Genomic DNA, 15746 nt, shown 5'->3' on the forward strand with positions numbered 1-15746 from the left:
TTGAGAACTAATTTATTTTGATCAAACCAATGTTTTATTTTTATGAGTTCTTCATTTATTACTTCCATTGTCTCCTGTATTTCTTTACGTGAGTAAAATAAGGTTGTGTCATCTGCAAATAAAATACTCTGTAATATTTCTGATGTTTTTGTAAAGTCATTAATGTATAATATGAACAGTAATGGCCCAAGTATGGAGCCTTGGGGTACTCCCCGATTTACGTTACACTGGTTCGATTTTGTATCATTTAATTGTACATAATGCTGGTGTAGAAATGTAATGAATTACTTTATTTCTTTTAAATGTACTTAAGCACAAGTAAAATTACTTATTTAGAAATATACTCAAAAAAGTACAAGTACCCATAAAAGCTACTCAATTACAGTAATGTGAGTACTTGTAATCCATTACTTTCACCTCTGCTTAAACATGTTGTACCTGAGACACTGACTGTAACTGAGCTGTGTGAGATTCTAAACTACAACTGCAAAGAAACTGAGGGCTTCATTTGTGGTGTTTTTTAGTTTTGTTTTGTTTTTTCACAATGTGACTCTCACTCTTTGCAGAGATAATTACAGAGATCAAAGCAGACATTGTGAAGTGGAAATTTTCAAGGAGGAACAAACAGAAAAGAAGAAGACAGTGAGAAAAAAAGAAGCTGAAAATAGAAAGTAAATTTAGACATATTTACAGCTTATCTTGGGTCAGAGATGAAGAAAGAAGATCAGTGTGAGCATCGTTTTTATAGACTTTAAGAGTAAAGTTGTATTAGTATAAGACATTTTTTTAAATATACAGTAAGTCTTAATATTACAAAAGTAAACTTATTCTATTACGAGAAAAAATGTCTTAGAATAAATTTGTAATTAAAAGATAAAAAGCTCTACTATGGAAATAAACATTGACAGCCGACAAAAGATCTTGATGTTCTTTTCAAACTTCTGATGATAATGTTATGTTATGGTTTCATTTATTCAAGCAACTGTTCTTAAATAAATCCACTTTGATCTCCTGACAGGTTTCGACTGACAACTGCCAGTCTACATCAGAGACGTCTGCTGATCGCTTTGATGTTTCCACATTGTTACACTTTGAAAAAAGCTGATCCACCAAACCAAACTGTAAAAAAATGAGCCACAAAAAGAAGAGTCACTGCGTAAAAAGAACTTATGAAATGCACACACATCAGTGGAGGCGTGTTACTGCTACAGCTTCTTTTCATGTACAGTTAAAGCTGGTGTAAAATTCCTCTGTCCTCTCCTCACACACTATCTTCTTCACTGCTTCTTTGACTGTTGAAGACATCACTTCTTCTTCCTCTTCCTCCTCTTTTTTTCTGACCTACAGGAAACAATACGGGAGTTTTGATTGATTGTATGTGTTTAAAAGAGGATAGCAGCATATGTCAACAAGGAAGCATTTGTCTCCACCTTCTTGGTGTTTCACACCCTTGTAATTTAATCAGAGTTTTAACCCTTTAATACCTGTAATATTAACATCTCCGCCTGGGTTTTCTTGCATATTTTGTCCATATAAAATGGTCATAAAAATGTCCTATGATGAAGTGTTTTCCATTACACTTTAGACCTCCAATATATGGCAATTTATCACTATTTATTATTGTTCCAACAGTGTAATACCATTTTGAAATTAAAAAAAACACAAAAACAAAATAGTTTTTTTTAGTTTTAGTAGGAATAAAAACATTCAGGAGAATATAAACCTATTTACAATAAAAAAAAAATAATAATGTTTTCCTGGTTATAATTGTGCAAAAACTAATTACAGGTGTTTTTGGCCCTAATGGCATCAATGGAACTGAAGGAAGCAGTTCCTGTGTGGCTGCAGACACAGGCCTACATCACTAACACAAACACTTCCCAGGAGTTCTCTTGCAGCAAACTTTGCAGCGCTGTCGACCCAGGCTTCGACATCAAACACGTCTATAAACCTCTGTGGAAGTTTCCTCATCCTTGAAGGTCTTCCAGATTCTATTTTTTTGCTACAAATATGAAATAATTTGCTCTTTTTTTGAATCTCCATGTTTGCACGCGCAGCACCCCTTCCCCAGCACCACCCGCAAGCCGAAGCGACTTCTTTGCAGGGTTTTTACAAAGGAGGAAACGTGATTACTGTAATGTTTGTAGGTTGTCCATAAAGCACAACATCTTAGCTTATAGAAACATTTGGAGTTTTTCAAATTGAGCAAATTTTAACAGTTACGGTCATTTTAATGCACACATACCAGGATGTGTTGCAAGGGTTAAAGATAAGGATGTTTCCACAGAAGCGACAATAAAGGCAGATGCTGTTAACAGAGTTAAAGGACCCCTGTAAATTATGTCTATAAGACCTTTGTAAGACCACACAGTGCTGCAGAGCACAATACCATTTATTAAAAAAAAGTATGAAAACAAACACTTATTCTGATTACGATAAACCTATCCCATCAATATTTTGGGAGAATTGTTTGTGTATCTGTGTTATTGTTATAATGTGTAACAGTTCAACAGCTCAAATATTGCATAGGTTACAGATCCTTGAATGCTGGGACGTATATGAGTCACTTACCGTGGTGCTGGGCAGGGCCTTGGTGATTCTCTACATTACCATAGATCACTCTGCTGTCCTGCTCATCCTGAGTGCAAACAAAGTACTTCAGAAGTAGAAACTATAGTGATAACAAGTAACAATCCACAATCACAACTCTTTAGTTAATGTGTAAAATGTGTAAAAATAGTAACAAATGCTATAAAGCATTTCTGAAATTACTTTCTCAGACAGTCCACACAAACTAGATACAACTAATGATACACTTTTTAACTTTAGCACAAAACTCATGACCTTGGTTTTGATAAAGCCTCTAAAGTTAAATCTAGGAAGACCCTGAATTATAAAGAGTTCATTGATTACATTCTTGGTGTTTTTCAAGTGTGTGTGAGGTGGCCTAAAACTGCAGATAGGAGAGAGTGGGAAACAGTTATGGGACGCAAGCTCAGGCTTGATCACCCTGTAGCTGGTCACCTTTGATGAGGGTGTTCAGTGTTAAAAAGGCAGAAACACCCCTTGATTCAAAGGAACACTACAGATGATGCATCCCAAATTTACATCCTTTCTAAATCTGAAACACAGCTCTCATGCCACTCTCCAATGTTGTTGTGTCTTCAGTTGCTACACCACAGGGGTTGCTATGGTTGATTGATGCTGTGCAGCTGACTGCATAGTAGGGGTTGAACAAACTAGTCGACTTTAGTGTTGTCTCGCAAATCTGTCTACGTGACGTTGACTTGTCGCAGTACCTGACTTTAGCCCAAGATGGCGACACAACACAGCAAACGAGGGTCCTTGTATAAAATCAAGCAATTCTCGCTCCTTCCTGGTTTGTGCTCAAACTGCAGCTGGTAGGCAGATACTATGGCTAATATACATGCTAACGTTAGCTGTAGTGGTAACATGTCTGTGTATTAAGCAGATTTGGAAAACAGCAGTGCAGGACGGAGGCTTCGTTAGTGGGGGAAGACCGCTGTTGTGCCAAAAGCTGTGACCCATAATAATCTGTGACTGGAGGTGACGACTGTGGTTTCTCGGCAGACATTAAAATGTAAATAGCTCCAAAGAGGTTTGACAACACCGGCTTTGGTGAAGGAAGCCGAAGCTACTTTAAAAACAGCCCAAACAAAGTCTAAACGCCCGGCTTTGAGGAAGTTTTGGGGCTTAACAGTTACCATAGACTCATGGTAGGCGAAGCAGCACTTCCTGGGTTTACTTAGCTTCTACAGCATGTCCAGTATCCCAGGGGCTGGTGGTGTTGTGCCAAAGTCTGTGACTCTTAAAAATCTGTGACTGCTGCAGCTTCTCTGCGGTAGAGAAGAAGAGTGCTACGTCAACTGACTAAATCTCTCCGTAGCTATTAAGGAGCTATTTACACACCCTTAAACATGACGCTCTGGTGGGTGAAGTAAATGCAGACTGGGGAAGAATTACAAACGTGTTTAGGGGAAGTAAATGTTCGCCGAGAAGCCGCAGGGGTTGGAACTGTTGCCACTTGTTGTCACAAATTTATTTGGGTCACAGATTTTGGCACAACACCTGCACTCGGTTGCCACTCGACTGTGATGTCATCGACTAGTCAACGTCGACTTGACTAGTATGCACATAAAGTCAACCTTTAAAATTATGAAGTCGGTCAACCCCTACTGTATAACAGAGAAGAAGAAGAAAGTAAAAAGTTCACGTTTTCAGTCACAAGTCTGCTGCCTCTTTTAATATTCCTAACCACACACATAACAAATTGACGACGAGGATGGCGAGTGTTTTGCCTCGACCTGCGTTATTTCTTGCATCTGCCGGACAACCCACAATTCCTTCTGATATGTGGATGAAGATGTTCACCAACTACCTGCTTGCTATTCACATGGAGGGAGACGAGTGGGCTGACAAGAGGAAACGTGCGCTCCTACTGCACTGCTTGGGCGCCGAAGGACAACATATCTTCTACACACTCACGGATGGAGGTACGAGCTATCAGTCCACCTTGACCGTGTTGTGTACACACTTCAGACCTGCAATAAATGTCGTGGTGGAGAGACAACGAGTGCAGAGGCTGCATGAGACTGTTGCTGAGTATGTTGACACGCTACAAGAGCTGGCGGTGACGTGTGCGTTTACTGAGAATACTGATGAGATGATCCAGGACCAACTCATTGAGCATGCCAGCAGCCCAAGAATACGGGAGAAGCTGTTGGTGCAAACAGAGGGAAATATGGATGGATTTATCAGTTAATATGGAAGCTGCGATCGTGCATGTACGGACTCTTTCAGCTGAGTCCCAATCTCCTGTGCACGTCGTGCAAGCGAAGCCAAGAAAGTAGGATGGTCGTACATGGAATGCATCTCATCTCTCTCTGGTCCCAGACAGCTCAAAGAACATCATTAAAACCATGACTGCTGCCCCAGCCCCTGAGCCAGAACTTGCACCACCACTGTTTGATAACGTGCCTAGACCCACGAGGTTCAGAAATAAGCCTGCTTGACTTAACGATTACAAACATTATTTGTTCTCATGGCCTTTGGGGGGAATATTGAAATAGAAAATGATGTAAAAAAAAAAGGAAAAACATTCCAGACAATGTGAAATGACTTTGTCATGATGTGAATTACAAGTGGAAGAGATACTGTAATTGTAGTTGTAAGGTTATGTTGCTACTTTATAATTATTTTGTACTACCGAGTAATGTTGTTAATGTTAACAAGTGATTGCAGTGAAAAAACAATTATGAAGATTGAAGTTAACACTAATTTACAGTCAGTCTTATTTGATTTCAGGTATTGATTATTTCCTAGTTATCAGTAACATTCTTAAACAAAGGGGAAATATGTTGTGTCTTCAGTTGCTACACCACAGGGGTCGCTGTGGTTGAATGATGCTGTGTTGCTGACTGTATAGCAGAGAAGAAGAAGAAAGTTAAAAAGTTCATGTTTTCATACACGAGTCTGCTGTCTCTTTTAATATTCCTAACCACGTACATAACACCTGTGTTTAATAATTCAGATTCTTTTCTTTAGGTCTAAACCTAGAGCAGTCACATATCAACCACTCTGTGTATTGGGAAACAATCACTGGTTACTTTTGCTGCTGTTGGACCACATTTGAGAACCTAAATAGTTCCTGAGAGCTGACGTGTGTTTAGTAAGAAGCTGGTTGGTTATAAATATACTCACAGGAACACAATCTTGATCTTGAGCATCTGTAACAAAAAAAAGACATTTCTGTCATTGGAATTGAATCAAAAACTGGTTATTGATGTTATAACTAAAGTCGTACAGTGTTGATATGATTCTCAGCAGCAAACAAACAGAAAAGAAGAGTTTATCCTTTCATAGTTTGTCCTCTCTGAGTCACAGACCTTTATGTTCTGTTGTCATAGGTTTTTAACTAAATCTTTGTAGAGATACACACCTTCTGCTGCTCCAGTCCTCCTCCTGTATTTAATCTGAACAGTAGTAACAATAACAACCAGGATGATCAGCAGGCAAATCTTTGCAATGTTGAGGATGAAGATGATTTTGTTTGGAGCTGAAAACAATGAAGAACATATAAAGACAGTGTTTACATGTTAAAGGTGAGATTTGATTGGTCGTCCTACCTGTAGACACAAGTGTGTAGTCAGCAGAAATCTTCACTTCATTGTTTATAACAAACTGGCAGGTGTATCTTCTGTTGTGGTTAATCTGATGTGTTATCATCAGATCAGAAACACATTTCATCTGTCTACTATAATAGACTTCATCATCATCTTGCTTCAGTTCATCTCTCTCCTCATCCAGCCATCTCAGGATGCCTTCTTCACAATAGGTGTATGTGTCCCCCAACAGAGTGCACGTCAGTGTGACTCCTCCCACTGGATCAGTGCTTTGATTTGCTGAGACTGAGGAAAATGTGAAAGAATCCAAATAATTAAATGAACAGTGATATTTGTGGTCAGTACCAGGGTTGGTGTCAATTACATTTTTCAGTTACAATTACTGTAAGTTTTTAATTACCCATGTTCAATTACAATTCATTTACAAATACTGTGTCAAGCATTTTTCCAATTACAATGGAACTACATTTTTTTTTTATCCTCATAAAGTCAATTACAATTATGTTCTCAATGACTAAAGTTCAATTACAATTAATCACAATTACTGAGCCTGTATAAATAGGTTAATAAAAGTTATCCTTCCTCTTGTGTTAGCTTCCTGTTAGCATCTCTAATGATAACTGGTTTAGGACCAGTTATTGGCACATCTAAAAAAACAGTGAACCAGTGCAACCACAACATAGGGCAAAAAAAACAGAATTACAAAAATATTATGAATTATATAAATAGAATTATAAATACATTAATAAATATCAGAATTACAGATATATTATAAATATATTATATAAATAGAATTATGAATACATTTAACAATACCAGAACCACAGATATACTTGTAAATCCCAGAAATGCAAATGTATTTACACATATGTACATATACACATAACACATATATATATACATTTTTACAATAAATTAGAGAGTAGTGTGTTGTCATGGTTGTAAATGTTGTCAATTACGATTACAGTGGCCAGCAATTTTTCTAATTACAAATAAATTCCAATTATTTATTATCCTCAGAAAGTCAATCACAATTACGTTCTCAATTACTAAAATCCAATTACAAAGAAACAAAATGACTGAGCCTGAAATAAATAAACTAATAAAAGTTAACCTTCCTCTTGTGTTAGCTTTCTGTTAGCATCTCTAATGATAACTGGTCCTAAATCAGCTGTAAAATACACTAAAAACAAATATCTATCATCTCATTTATTTCATATCTATTGGTTACCTTGTTAGGTTTTATAATCAATGAAAATATAGGTTTTAATATTTTTATTGTGGGCGTCTGAGACTTTTATGTGTCAGTTTATCCTTAGATTTATTTAATTTTTAAATGGTAAAATGTGGAAAAGCTTGATATGAAACATATTTTATTAATTGTTAACTACATATGTGTAGAACTGTACATAGAACTGTAACATGGTTCCCCAGTTTTGTGTTAAATTACAATTTACAATTTTTATAGAATTTTCATTGCAATTACAAATACAAAGTCAATTATCTGAACTCAATTACAATGTAATTACAATTACAACAGCAACATTTTTTTAAATTACAATTAGAATTATGACATAATTGTAATTAATTATCAATTACGCAATTACAATTAGAAATGACCCCAACCCTGGCCAGAACTGATGGTCTTTAAAGCTGCAGTATGTAAGTTTTTTTTATGGCATCATTTGGTCAAAAATCTATAATCATCTTAGAACACTTTAGATTACAATATGCTCAGAGTAGACAGTGAATCTCTGCTCTTTCTCCTGGCTGTAAATGAGCTTCAGAAATACAGGAGCTTGACGCTGAGAAAGGGAGGGGGAGAGGGGAGTGTCTCACTATTCAACATACTGCAGCTTTAACATCTACTGCTTTGCCCAGGCTGAGGGAGGGATGGCAGGTTGACAAAGGGGACACATTTTGGTCATTTTGATGATAACTGAGACACCATCTCCCCTCATCCCCTCTCAAATCGCCTACAGGGCGGGGCTGGAATGCCTTGTGATTAAATCGGCCAATCACGTCTTACACCAGCTTCACTCTTTGTTCTGGGCCCATCTCAGCAGCTCAAGAAGAAAAATGTAGGACTCTCAAATGTCTGGACATAATTTCTTCTGCTACGCCACCTGCGTGAGGGCTTAGTTTCAGGAACAAACAGAAACAGGACTGCTAAATCTTTACTTGTGACTAAAACTTAAAAAATAACTACTGTTGTCATCTGTCCTAGAGCTGTTCAACTAAAGAATTAGTGAGAAAATAGAGGAAAAACCCTCCCTAATTACCATGAAAGTTCTATAAAATTATCAATTATAATTTAACATTTGTTTCAGTTCTATGTACAGTTCTACACATATGTAGTTAACAATATGTTTCATATCAAGCTTTAGCACATTTTACCATTTTAAAAAAGAGGTATAGTAACACAGAAAAGTCTCAGACGCCCACACCAAAAATAATAAAACCTATGATATCATTGATTAGGAAGTAGAGGAAAAAGCCTACATTGGAGTGTGTTGAACTGGTGGAGTTTCTACATGTGATTCCTCAAAGCTTCAGTCATAGATCATATTTATCTGTTTGGGTCTGAATGTGACTTTCTCTGCATTGTTCATTGTCGTAGTAAATTTATGAACAGCTGCAATAATGTCATGTTACTCACGTGTTAAAATGTTCAGATACACAGATGTGGCTTGTTTAAATGTGTTGCCATAGTAACAGATGTAAACTCCTGCGTCCTCAGAGGAGATGTTTGTGATGGTCAAAGAACATCTACGGCCCAGACTCAGTTTAGCAGCTTGAGGTGAATCTTCATTAATCTGTCCATCACTAACAATGGTATCAGTAGTAAACATGTCTCTGTAGTAAAACCATTTAATGCTAGAACATGATGTTTCAGATGAATCCACATTGTTACAGGACATGATGACCTCATCTCCAGCTCTGTGATAGATGTTGATGTTGTCACTGCTGCCTGCTGCAAAGAAACACAGAGCAGTCATTATAAAGTTATAAAATAAAACAGGGATGGGGTCAATTATAATTGTAATTGTGCAATTGATAATTTATGATAATTATGGCATAACTATAATTGTAATTTTAATTTTAAAAATCTGTTGCTGTTGTAATCGTAATTAAACTGTAATTGAGTTTAGATAATTGACTTTGTAATTGTAATTGCCATGAAAAATCTATAAAAATTATCAATTATAATTTAACACAAAACTGGGGAACCATGTTACAGTTCTATGTACAGTTCTACACATATGTAGTTAACAATTATTAAAATAAGTTTCATATCAAGCTTTACCACATTTTACCATTAAAAATTAAATAAATCTAAAGGTATTAAAATCTATATTTTTATTGATTATAAAACCTAACAAGGTAACCAATAGATATAAAATAAATGAGATGATAGATATTTGTTTTTAGTGTATTTTACAGCTGATTTAGGACCAGTTATCATTAGAGATGCTAACAGAAAGCTAACACAAGAGGAAGGTTAACTTTTATTAGCTTATTTATTTCAGGCTCAGTCATTTTGATTCTTTGTAATTGGAATTTAGTCATTGAGAACGTAATTGTAATTGACTTTCTGAGGATAAAAGAAATTTATAATTTTTTTTTGTATTTGGAAAAATTGCTGGCCACTGTAATCGTAATTGACAACATTTACAACCATGACAACACACTACTCTCTAATTTATTGTAAAAACTTTGTAAAAATCAATATTTATATGTGTTTTGTGTATATGTACATATGTGTAAATACATTTGCATTTCTGTGATTTACAAGTATATCTGTGGTTCTGGTATTGTTAAATGTATTCATAATTCTATTTATATAATCTATTGTAATATATCTATAATTCTGATATTCATGAATGTATTTATAATTCTATGTATATAATTCATAATATATTTGTAATTCTGGTATTTTTGCACTATGTTGTGGTTGCACTGGTTCACTGCTTTTTTAGATGTGCCAATTCACACCTGTTTTACAGTCTCTGCAATTATAAATGTGATCGATATGTAAAACATCTATACTATATATCTCACAAGTCTCATAGTTTTTTATTGAATCATGTGACCCCCTCTGATCATGTGACCTAATCATCCCATGTATATATGCAGGTGTGTCAGAGCTGTTTCCTAAGTCTGATGAAGGGCTAAGGCCTGAAACGTTACTTTTGCTGGTGAGAAAGACATTTTTGGTGAGCATTACAGCTGTGCAGATCTATCACATTTCTTTCAAATGTTTCCTCAGCCTCAGATCTGTGATGTTCCTCTTTGTGGTGATCTCACTGAGCACGCCCAGAACGTCAGCACCGGATTTCATCACATTTCTCTGCTTTTTAAACTCACACTGGTGTTCAGGCAGAACAACATAGAGACACAAAGAAAGTCAACCATAAGCAGTTTTTCCAAATACAATTCAATTACAATTATTATTTATCCTCAGAAAGTCATTTACAATTACAACTTAATTATGATTACAGCGACCAGCATTTTTTCATCATTTTTAAAATCATATTTCCTCTTACACACAATACCTTCAGATTAATCTTTGTAAGTTTTTAAAATACATTATTTCATTTGATTTCCACAAATGTAAAAACTGAAAGTTTTTCATAAACTAAAAGAAGAAGAAGAGGAAGCTCCAAATAAAAAACCTTCTTAACATAAATTTATAATTTTCATTCTGTGGCCCTAAATTAGGTCCATACTCCTTCATTGTGTTCTCCTAATCATTTTCTACTGTTTGTTCAAAGAAATAAACTAATTTGATCAAAGTAATCACAACTTGAGTCGGTTCAATTGTCTAACGTAAAACTGATGTATTTCAGCTTTTTGGGTTCATTATTATCTGACTGAAATAAAACTAACTTTAAACTAAGTTTTTTCTTTTCTTTTTTCAAAATGAGCTCTGTTTTAAAATAAATATAACAATTTGCCTTTAAACTTGATATGAAATGGTATTTTGTCAATATTCTCTATCCATATGTTTTTGACACAGGAATAGTTTTTTTTTTAATCACTAATTCATTAAAACAAATGAAATCCAAAGCATCTACTCTGTTAAATGATAAAACAACATCAACAGAAGAAGAAGTTTACCTCCAAGCACGAGCACAAAGAGCAGAGTGAGCTGCAGGAGAAGCATTCTGCTGTAGATCAATGTTTCTAATGTTTCCTCACACTCTGATCTGTGAGTGCACTGAGCAAAAATATTATCTTATATCAGTGATGTCATAAAAAGAGGAAGAGGAGTTTAAATGGGTGGGGTTTATGCATATAAAAATATAAAAACACATTATACAGTGATTCTAAACTAACGTCTCCTTTAAATAATGTGCTACACACACAAGGCCAAACAGGATGAAACAGTTCAACTTTATCACCAAAAAAGGAAATTACAAAGTCGACTATAGCGAACACAGAACATCACAGCAGAGACACTGGCAATAATGAACAGTCACATTATTCCAACAGTCTACACTCATTTCACTACATTTATGATTCTTGAATAATTGTTTTCATTTCCAAAATATAATTAAAAAAAAAAAAAAAATGTTTTAATGAAAACCTTATGAGACCAACAGTGTTTATGAGGCCTGTTTACATGTAACACACAAACACAAACCAGGTTATGGTTTATGAGGACTGACAAACATTACAAGGTCTACAAGAATACAATACTAAATTTAATCTTCTAAAAACCCTTTTAAAGACCCCCTCCAATCCTCCTTTTTTTTAATAGCTATTTTCATTCTCACTGGTCTTTAAATTGTTGTGAAGTTTTTAGCCAAAATAACAAAACTTGTGCCATTTTTCAAGACTTTCCTTTTGCAGAGTGCCAGTTGCTCATTAGCAATGCTCCTGTGAGTCGTGGGTGGAGGTGGTGCTGCTGCTCTGCACCCTCCCCCTCACAAGCCACATCTCAAATGAGGAAAATAAAAAATAAAAAAGTTAATATCAAGGTTAGTTATTTTACAAGTCAAAGCAAACTGATCCCTGCCTTCGATGCTCTCTGCTGCTGTCCCCCTATCAGGAGAGACTTCTACCTGTCTACTGCCAGTCTGCTCTGGCTGCTGAGCAGCGAGAAACTAAAACTGCAACTGACAGCGTCGGTATGTGTGTAGCTCATTATGCGCTGATTGTTTGCATTATTTGTTTATTAATTTCAAGATTATGAGAGAGACTAGTGGCGTTAGATGCCAAGCTATTGTTTGATCGTTTGTTTACTATAAGCAGCACGTGTTAGGGAATTTTCCATAGTTAATATGCACTGGGTTAAACTAGGCTTTGTGGTCATGATAAGGCCACACCAAACCTTGGGTTTAGACACAGTCTCCCCTTGAGATAGGGGTAAGCAGTGAGTCTGCTCCTTTTGGGGAAAACAGGAGGCATTCTGATAGCATTGCTATAGCAACCAAGGTCAGATAGATTACTTGTGTCCAGTTGATGCTCACTTCAGTTTCAATATGATGCACACCAGAACCTGCTTGAGATGTGGTTCAAAGTCAAGCATTGTTGAAAACTTCATCATTATGACTCAGACTGTGAAGGCCAACACCTCACTAGACAAGTGTCTCCTGGATGGCCTGACAGAGGAAACTGTTGGAAGGTTCAAAGAGTCTTCTCAGAAAGACTTTTTCCAATCCCTTCCTAACGTGCTGGTTGTACAGCTGACACGCTTTTCTGTCCAAAATCATAAGACAGTAAAGAACAATGGAGCTGTTGATTTTTCACAGATTCTAGAGATTCCTGCAAAATTTGCGTGAATGAGAGAAAATCGGTTAAATATTCTCTGGTCAGCATTGTAAGTCATCTGGGAACATCGACTGAATATGGCCATTACATCTGTGATGGAGTGAACAGTCAGCAGAGCCAAAGCTCAAAATCTTGGCTCACATATAACGACAACAATGTGAAAGAAACATCAATTCAGGACGTCATCAACGATCGAAAATCTTCTGCCTATTTGCTGTTTTTTGAAAGGCAGACCAGTCCTCTGATACTTCAATCTAAATCAGTCTGACGTCGAGTCACACGCAGTCATAGATAATCTACATTTGAACACACCCATCCAACCTTTCTTACTTCTTCATCAAGAAAAATCTTTTTGTGTGTCACTCTTATGTGGGTTTTCTCCGGTAATCCCCCAAAAAATAGATAGGGAAAAAAAATAGATGATAGATTGTGTGTGTGTGTGTGTGTGTGTGTGTGTGTGTGTGTGTGTGTGTGTGTGTGTGTGTGTGTGTTTTACAGCTGATTTCAGACCCGGACTCGTTATTACAAGAGAGGCTGACAGAAAGCTAAGGTAAACTTTTATTAGGTTATTTATTTCAGGCTCAGTAATTGTGATTACTTGTAATTGAACTTTAGTAATTGAAAACATAATTGTAACAGAAAAATATAATTGAGCCCAACCCTGTTAGCCATATTTGATAAATAAGGAAAATGAAAGGGTTTGTGTTTAATGTCACAGCAAAGACATACATATTTACAACTGTAACATGTTTTCTCACAGTGGAGCACGGTGATGGCACATCTGAGTGAGACTGGCTGCTTCCCAGTTATTGGAGAGACACTTGAAACAAGCACGTTCTGCAAGTGCAGTTTACACAGAATACTCAGGAGGACGACGCTACAACAAGAAAAAGTCCCTTAAACACAGCAGCGAGCAGACGATCAACCCTTTAGTCAACATCATTTGTTTCCTTAAACAAATAAATGTGACTTTAATAAAAATACCCACGTTTGTTGGATTTTTGATTTCAAAAGAAACATCTGAGGTAAACTTGACACTTTGGTGCGATCAGTGATATAATGATAATCATTAACTAATGACTTTCAAGCATTACAAATAAAACTGTGATAACTGAAGCATCAGCTAAGTCAGTGGTTCCCAAACAGGGGTATGTGTGCCTCTGGGGCTACAGGAGCACATTACAGGGGGTACACAGAATGATTGAACAATTCATTTAAAAATGATCAGAAAATGTTCTTTTTTAGGCCATTTTTTGGACAAATTCACCACAAATTAACAGGACTATTGCTCAATAAACCACTATATTGTATTGTAATTTATTGAAACAGGATTATGTTTATGCTGTAGAGGCCATTTTATCACAATGGTGACAATATGAGACAATAATTTGCTTCATTTGACATTGGAGGCCACATTTACTCACTATTGAAGTAATTACATAAAAGTTGCATTGGTAATTTTTAAAAAAAAATATGAATTTCACTTTAGATTACACTCATTGTTTTGAATTAGTAGATAAAGCCGTAGAAAACCAACCTTTAAGACCCATTTAGAGGTTTAGGAGAGTCCACTGTTCCACTAATGAAAAAGCATATGAAATTATGGAGAGGGTACTTATTATATGAAGAGGGGGTACACATGAGTTGTGAAAATGTAACATGTACTTGGGACAAGAAAGATTGGGAACCACTGAGCTAAGTAGACTAATGCATTTCATTTACAGGGAAACAGCAATCAGAGCAACACAAACTGGTGAGTGTTTGCTTTAGTATTATGATGTAATCACTGGTTTATGTTTGATTTTTGATTTTTTTTTTTAATCTGCTGATAAATAGTGTCTGTAATTCCAAAAAGATTTGATCTCCAGTGGGCCGCAAATTATAGGCAGAAAAGAATGAGCAATTCAGCGACATTATCTCCAATTATTGTGCAATTTAAAGGAATTCTGAGGATTTGTTTGTGAGAAATTTCAGGAATTTAGAAAAATTGAGAGTTCTTTCAACAATAACAGATTAAAAATGCAGTGCAGTCATGTGATATAAGCACAAGAAAACTGTGAGTGAGCAGCTGCAGATGTAGGGCCTCTGATTTTCCGTGATCGCAAAAAAAAAAGAGGAAAAAACAGAATTCAAGTTCTGAAATGGAAAAATCAATTTGACCCGTTTCTTTTTGTCTCTCAGAAAAGCCTCATATACATGTTTTAGGACAATATCACACATTTACACCATTTTTCACCAGAAAACGGATGATGACTGAATGTGTGGAAAGTTTGAACAAGTTGGTGGACAATTCCACCAATAATTTCCTTTCAAAATTTTGTGCTATGTGTAATAGATTGAGTATAGTGATCATGTTATCCTGTGGCTGAAAATGAATGCAGAGATTCACATCTTTAATGTGTTTTTAATTTTAGATCAGAATCAGAATCAGAAATGTTTTAATAGCCAAGTACGTTTGACTGTTCTCCCTGATTGGGGTAAAGGTCACTGGGGTCAAAAGTGTGATATTATGTTAAATGGAGGACAAAGATCCTGAGTGGCATCTAAGCAGTGTTTTGTCTATAGACCAGTAGACCAAATTCTGTATATCGTAAATGTGTTGGACCTGCCCATATTTGGGCATGACTCAAACCTATGGCATTGTCTGTGTGCTTTCCTCAGAGGATAGACACTTCAGAATTGAAGGGAGCATCAGAACATAATGTGTACTGATCATTCATTCACTTCTCTTTGATCAAGTAAATAAACCTTTTCAACACAAGACATTCTGGACTCCTGTCTACTCTCTCCACTGACGTATGGGGCTGCATGATTAAAACAGCACGT

General features: G+C 36.0%; 1 protein-coding gene across 4 annotated transcripts in view; it reads right to left on the reverse strand.

Annotated features, from left to right (window-relative positions):
• Positions 1–1115: 1115 nt before the first annotated feature.
• Positions 1116–15746, reverse strand: part of LOC114461109 (uncharacterized) — a 46560-nt gene continuing 31929 nt past the window's right edge. Inside the window, exons 1-7 of one of the 4 annotated variants that reach the window (XM_028442945.1) lie at positions 11265–11339; positions 8803–9117; positions 6147–6428; positions 5960–6076; positions 5722–5747; positions 2572–2638; positions 1116–1341 (exon numbers count right to left, since the gene is read on the reverse strand). In XM_028442945.1, coding sequence (XP_028298746.1) covers positions 1262–1341; positions 2572–2638; positions 5722–5747; positions 5960–6076; positions 6147–6428; positions 8803–9117; positions 11265–11310 — 933 coding nt within the window. In that variant the 5' untranslated portion in view covers positions 11311–11339 and the 3' untranslated portion in view covers positions 1116–1261. Of the gene's footprint in view, positions 1342–2571; positions 2639–4602; positions 4739–5721; positions 5748–5959; positions 6077–6146; positions 6429–8802; positions 9118–11264; positions 11340–15746 lie in introns of those variants that run through there. The other 3 variants (XM_028442946.1, XM_028442948.1, XM_028442947.1) reach the window with 3 other exon arrangements.

This window comes from Gouania willdenowi, unplaced genomic scaffold (genome assembly GCF_900634775.1).
Source record: "Gouania willdenowi unplaced genomic scaffold, fGouWil2.1 scaffold_93_arrow_ctg1, whole genome shotgun sequence".
NCBI classification, from domain to species: Eukaryota; Metazoa; Chordata; class Actinopteri; order Blenniiformes; family Gobiesocidae; genus Gouania; species Gouania willdenowi.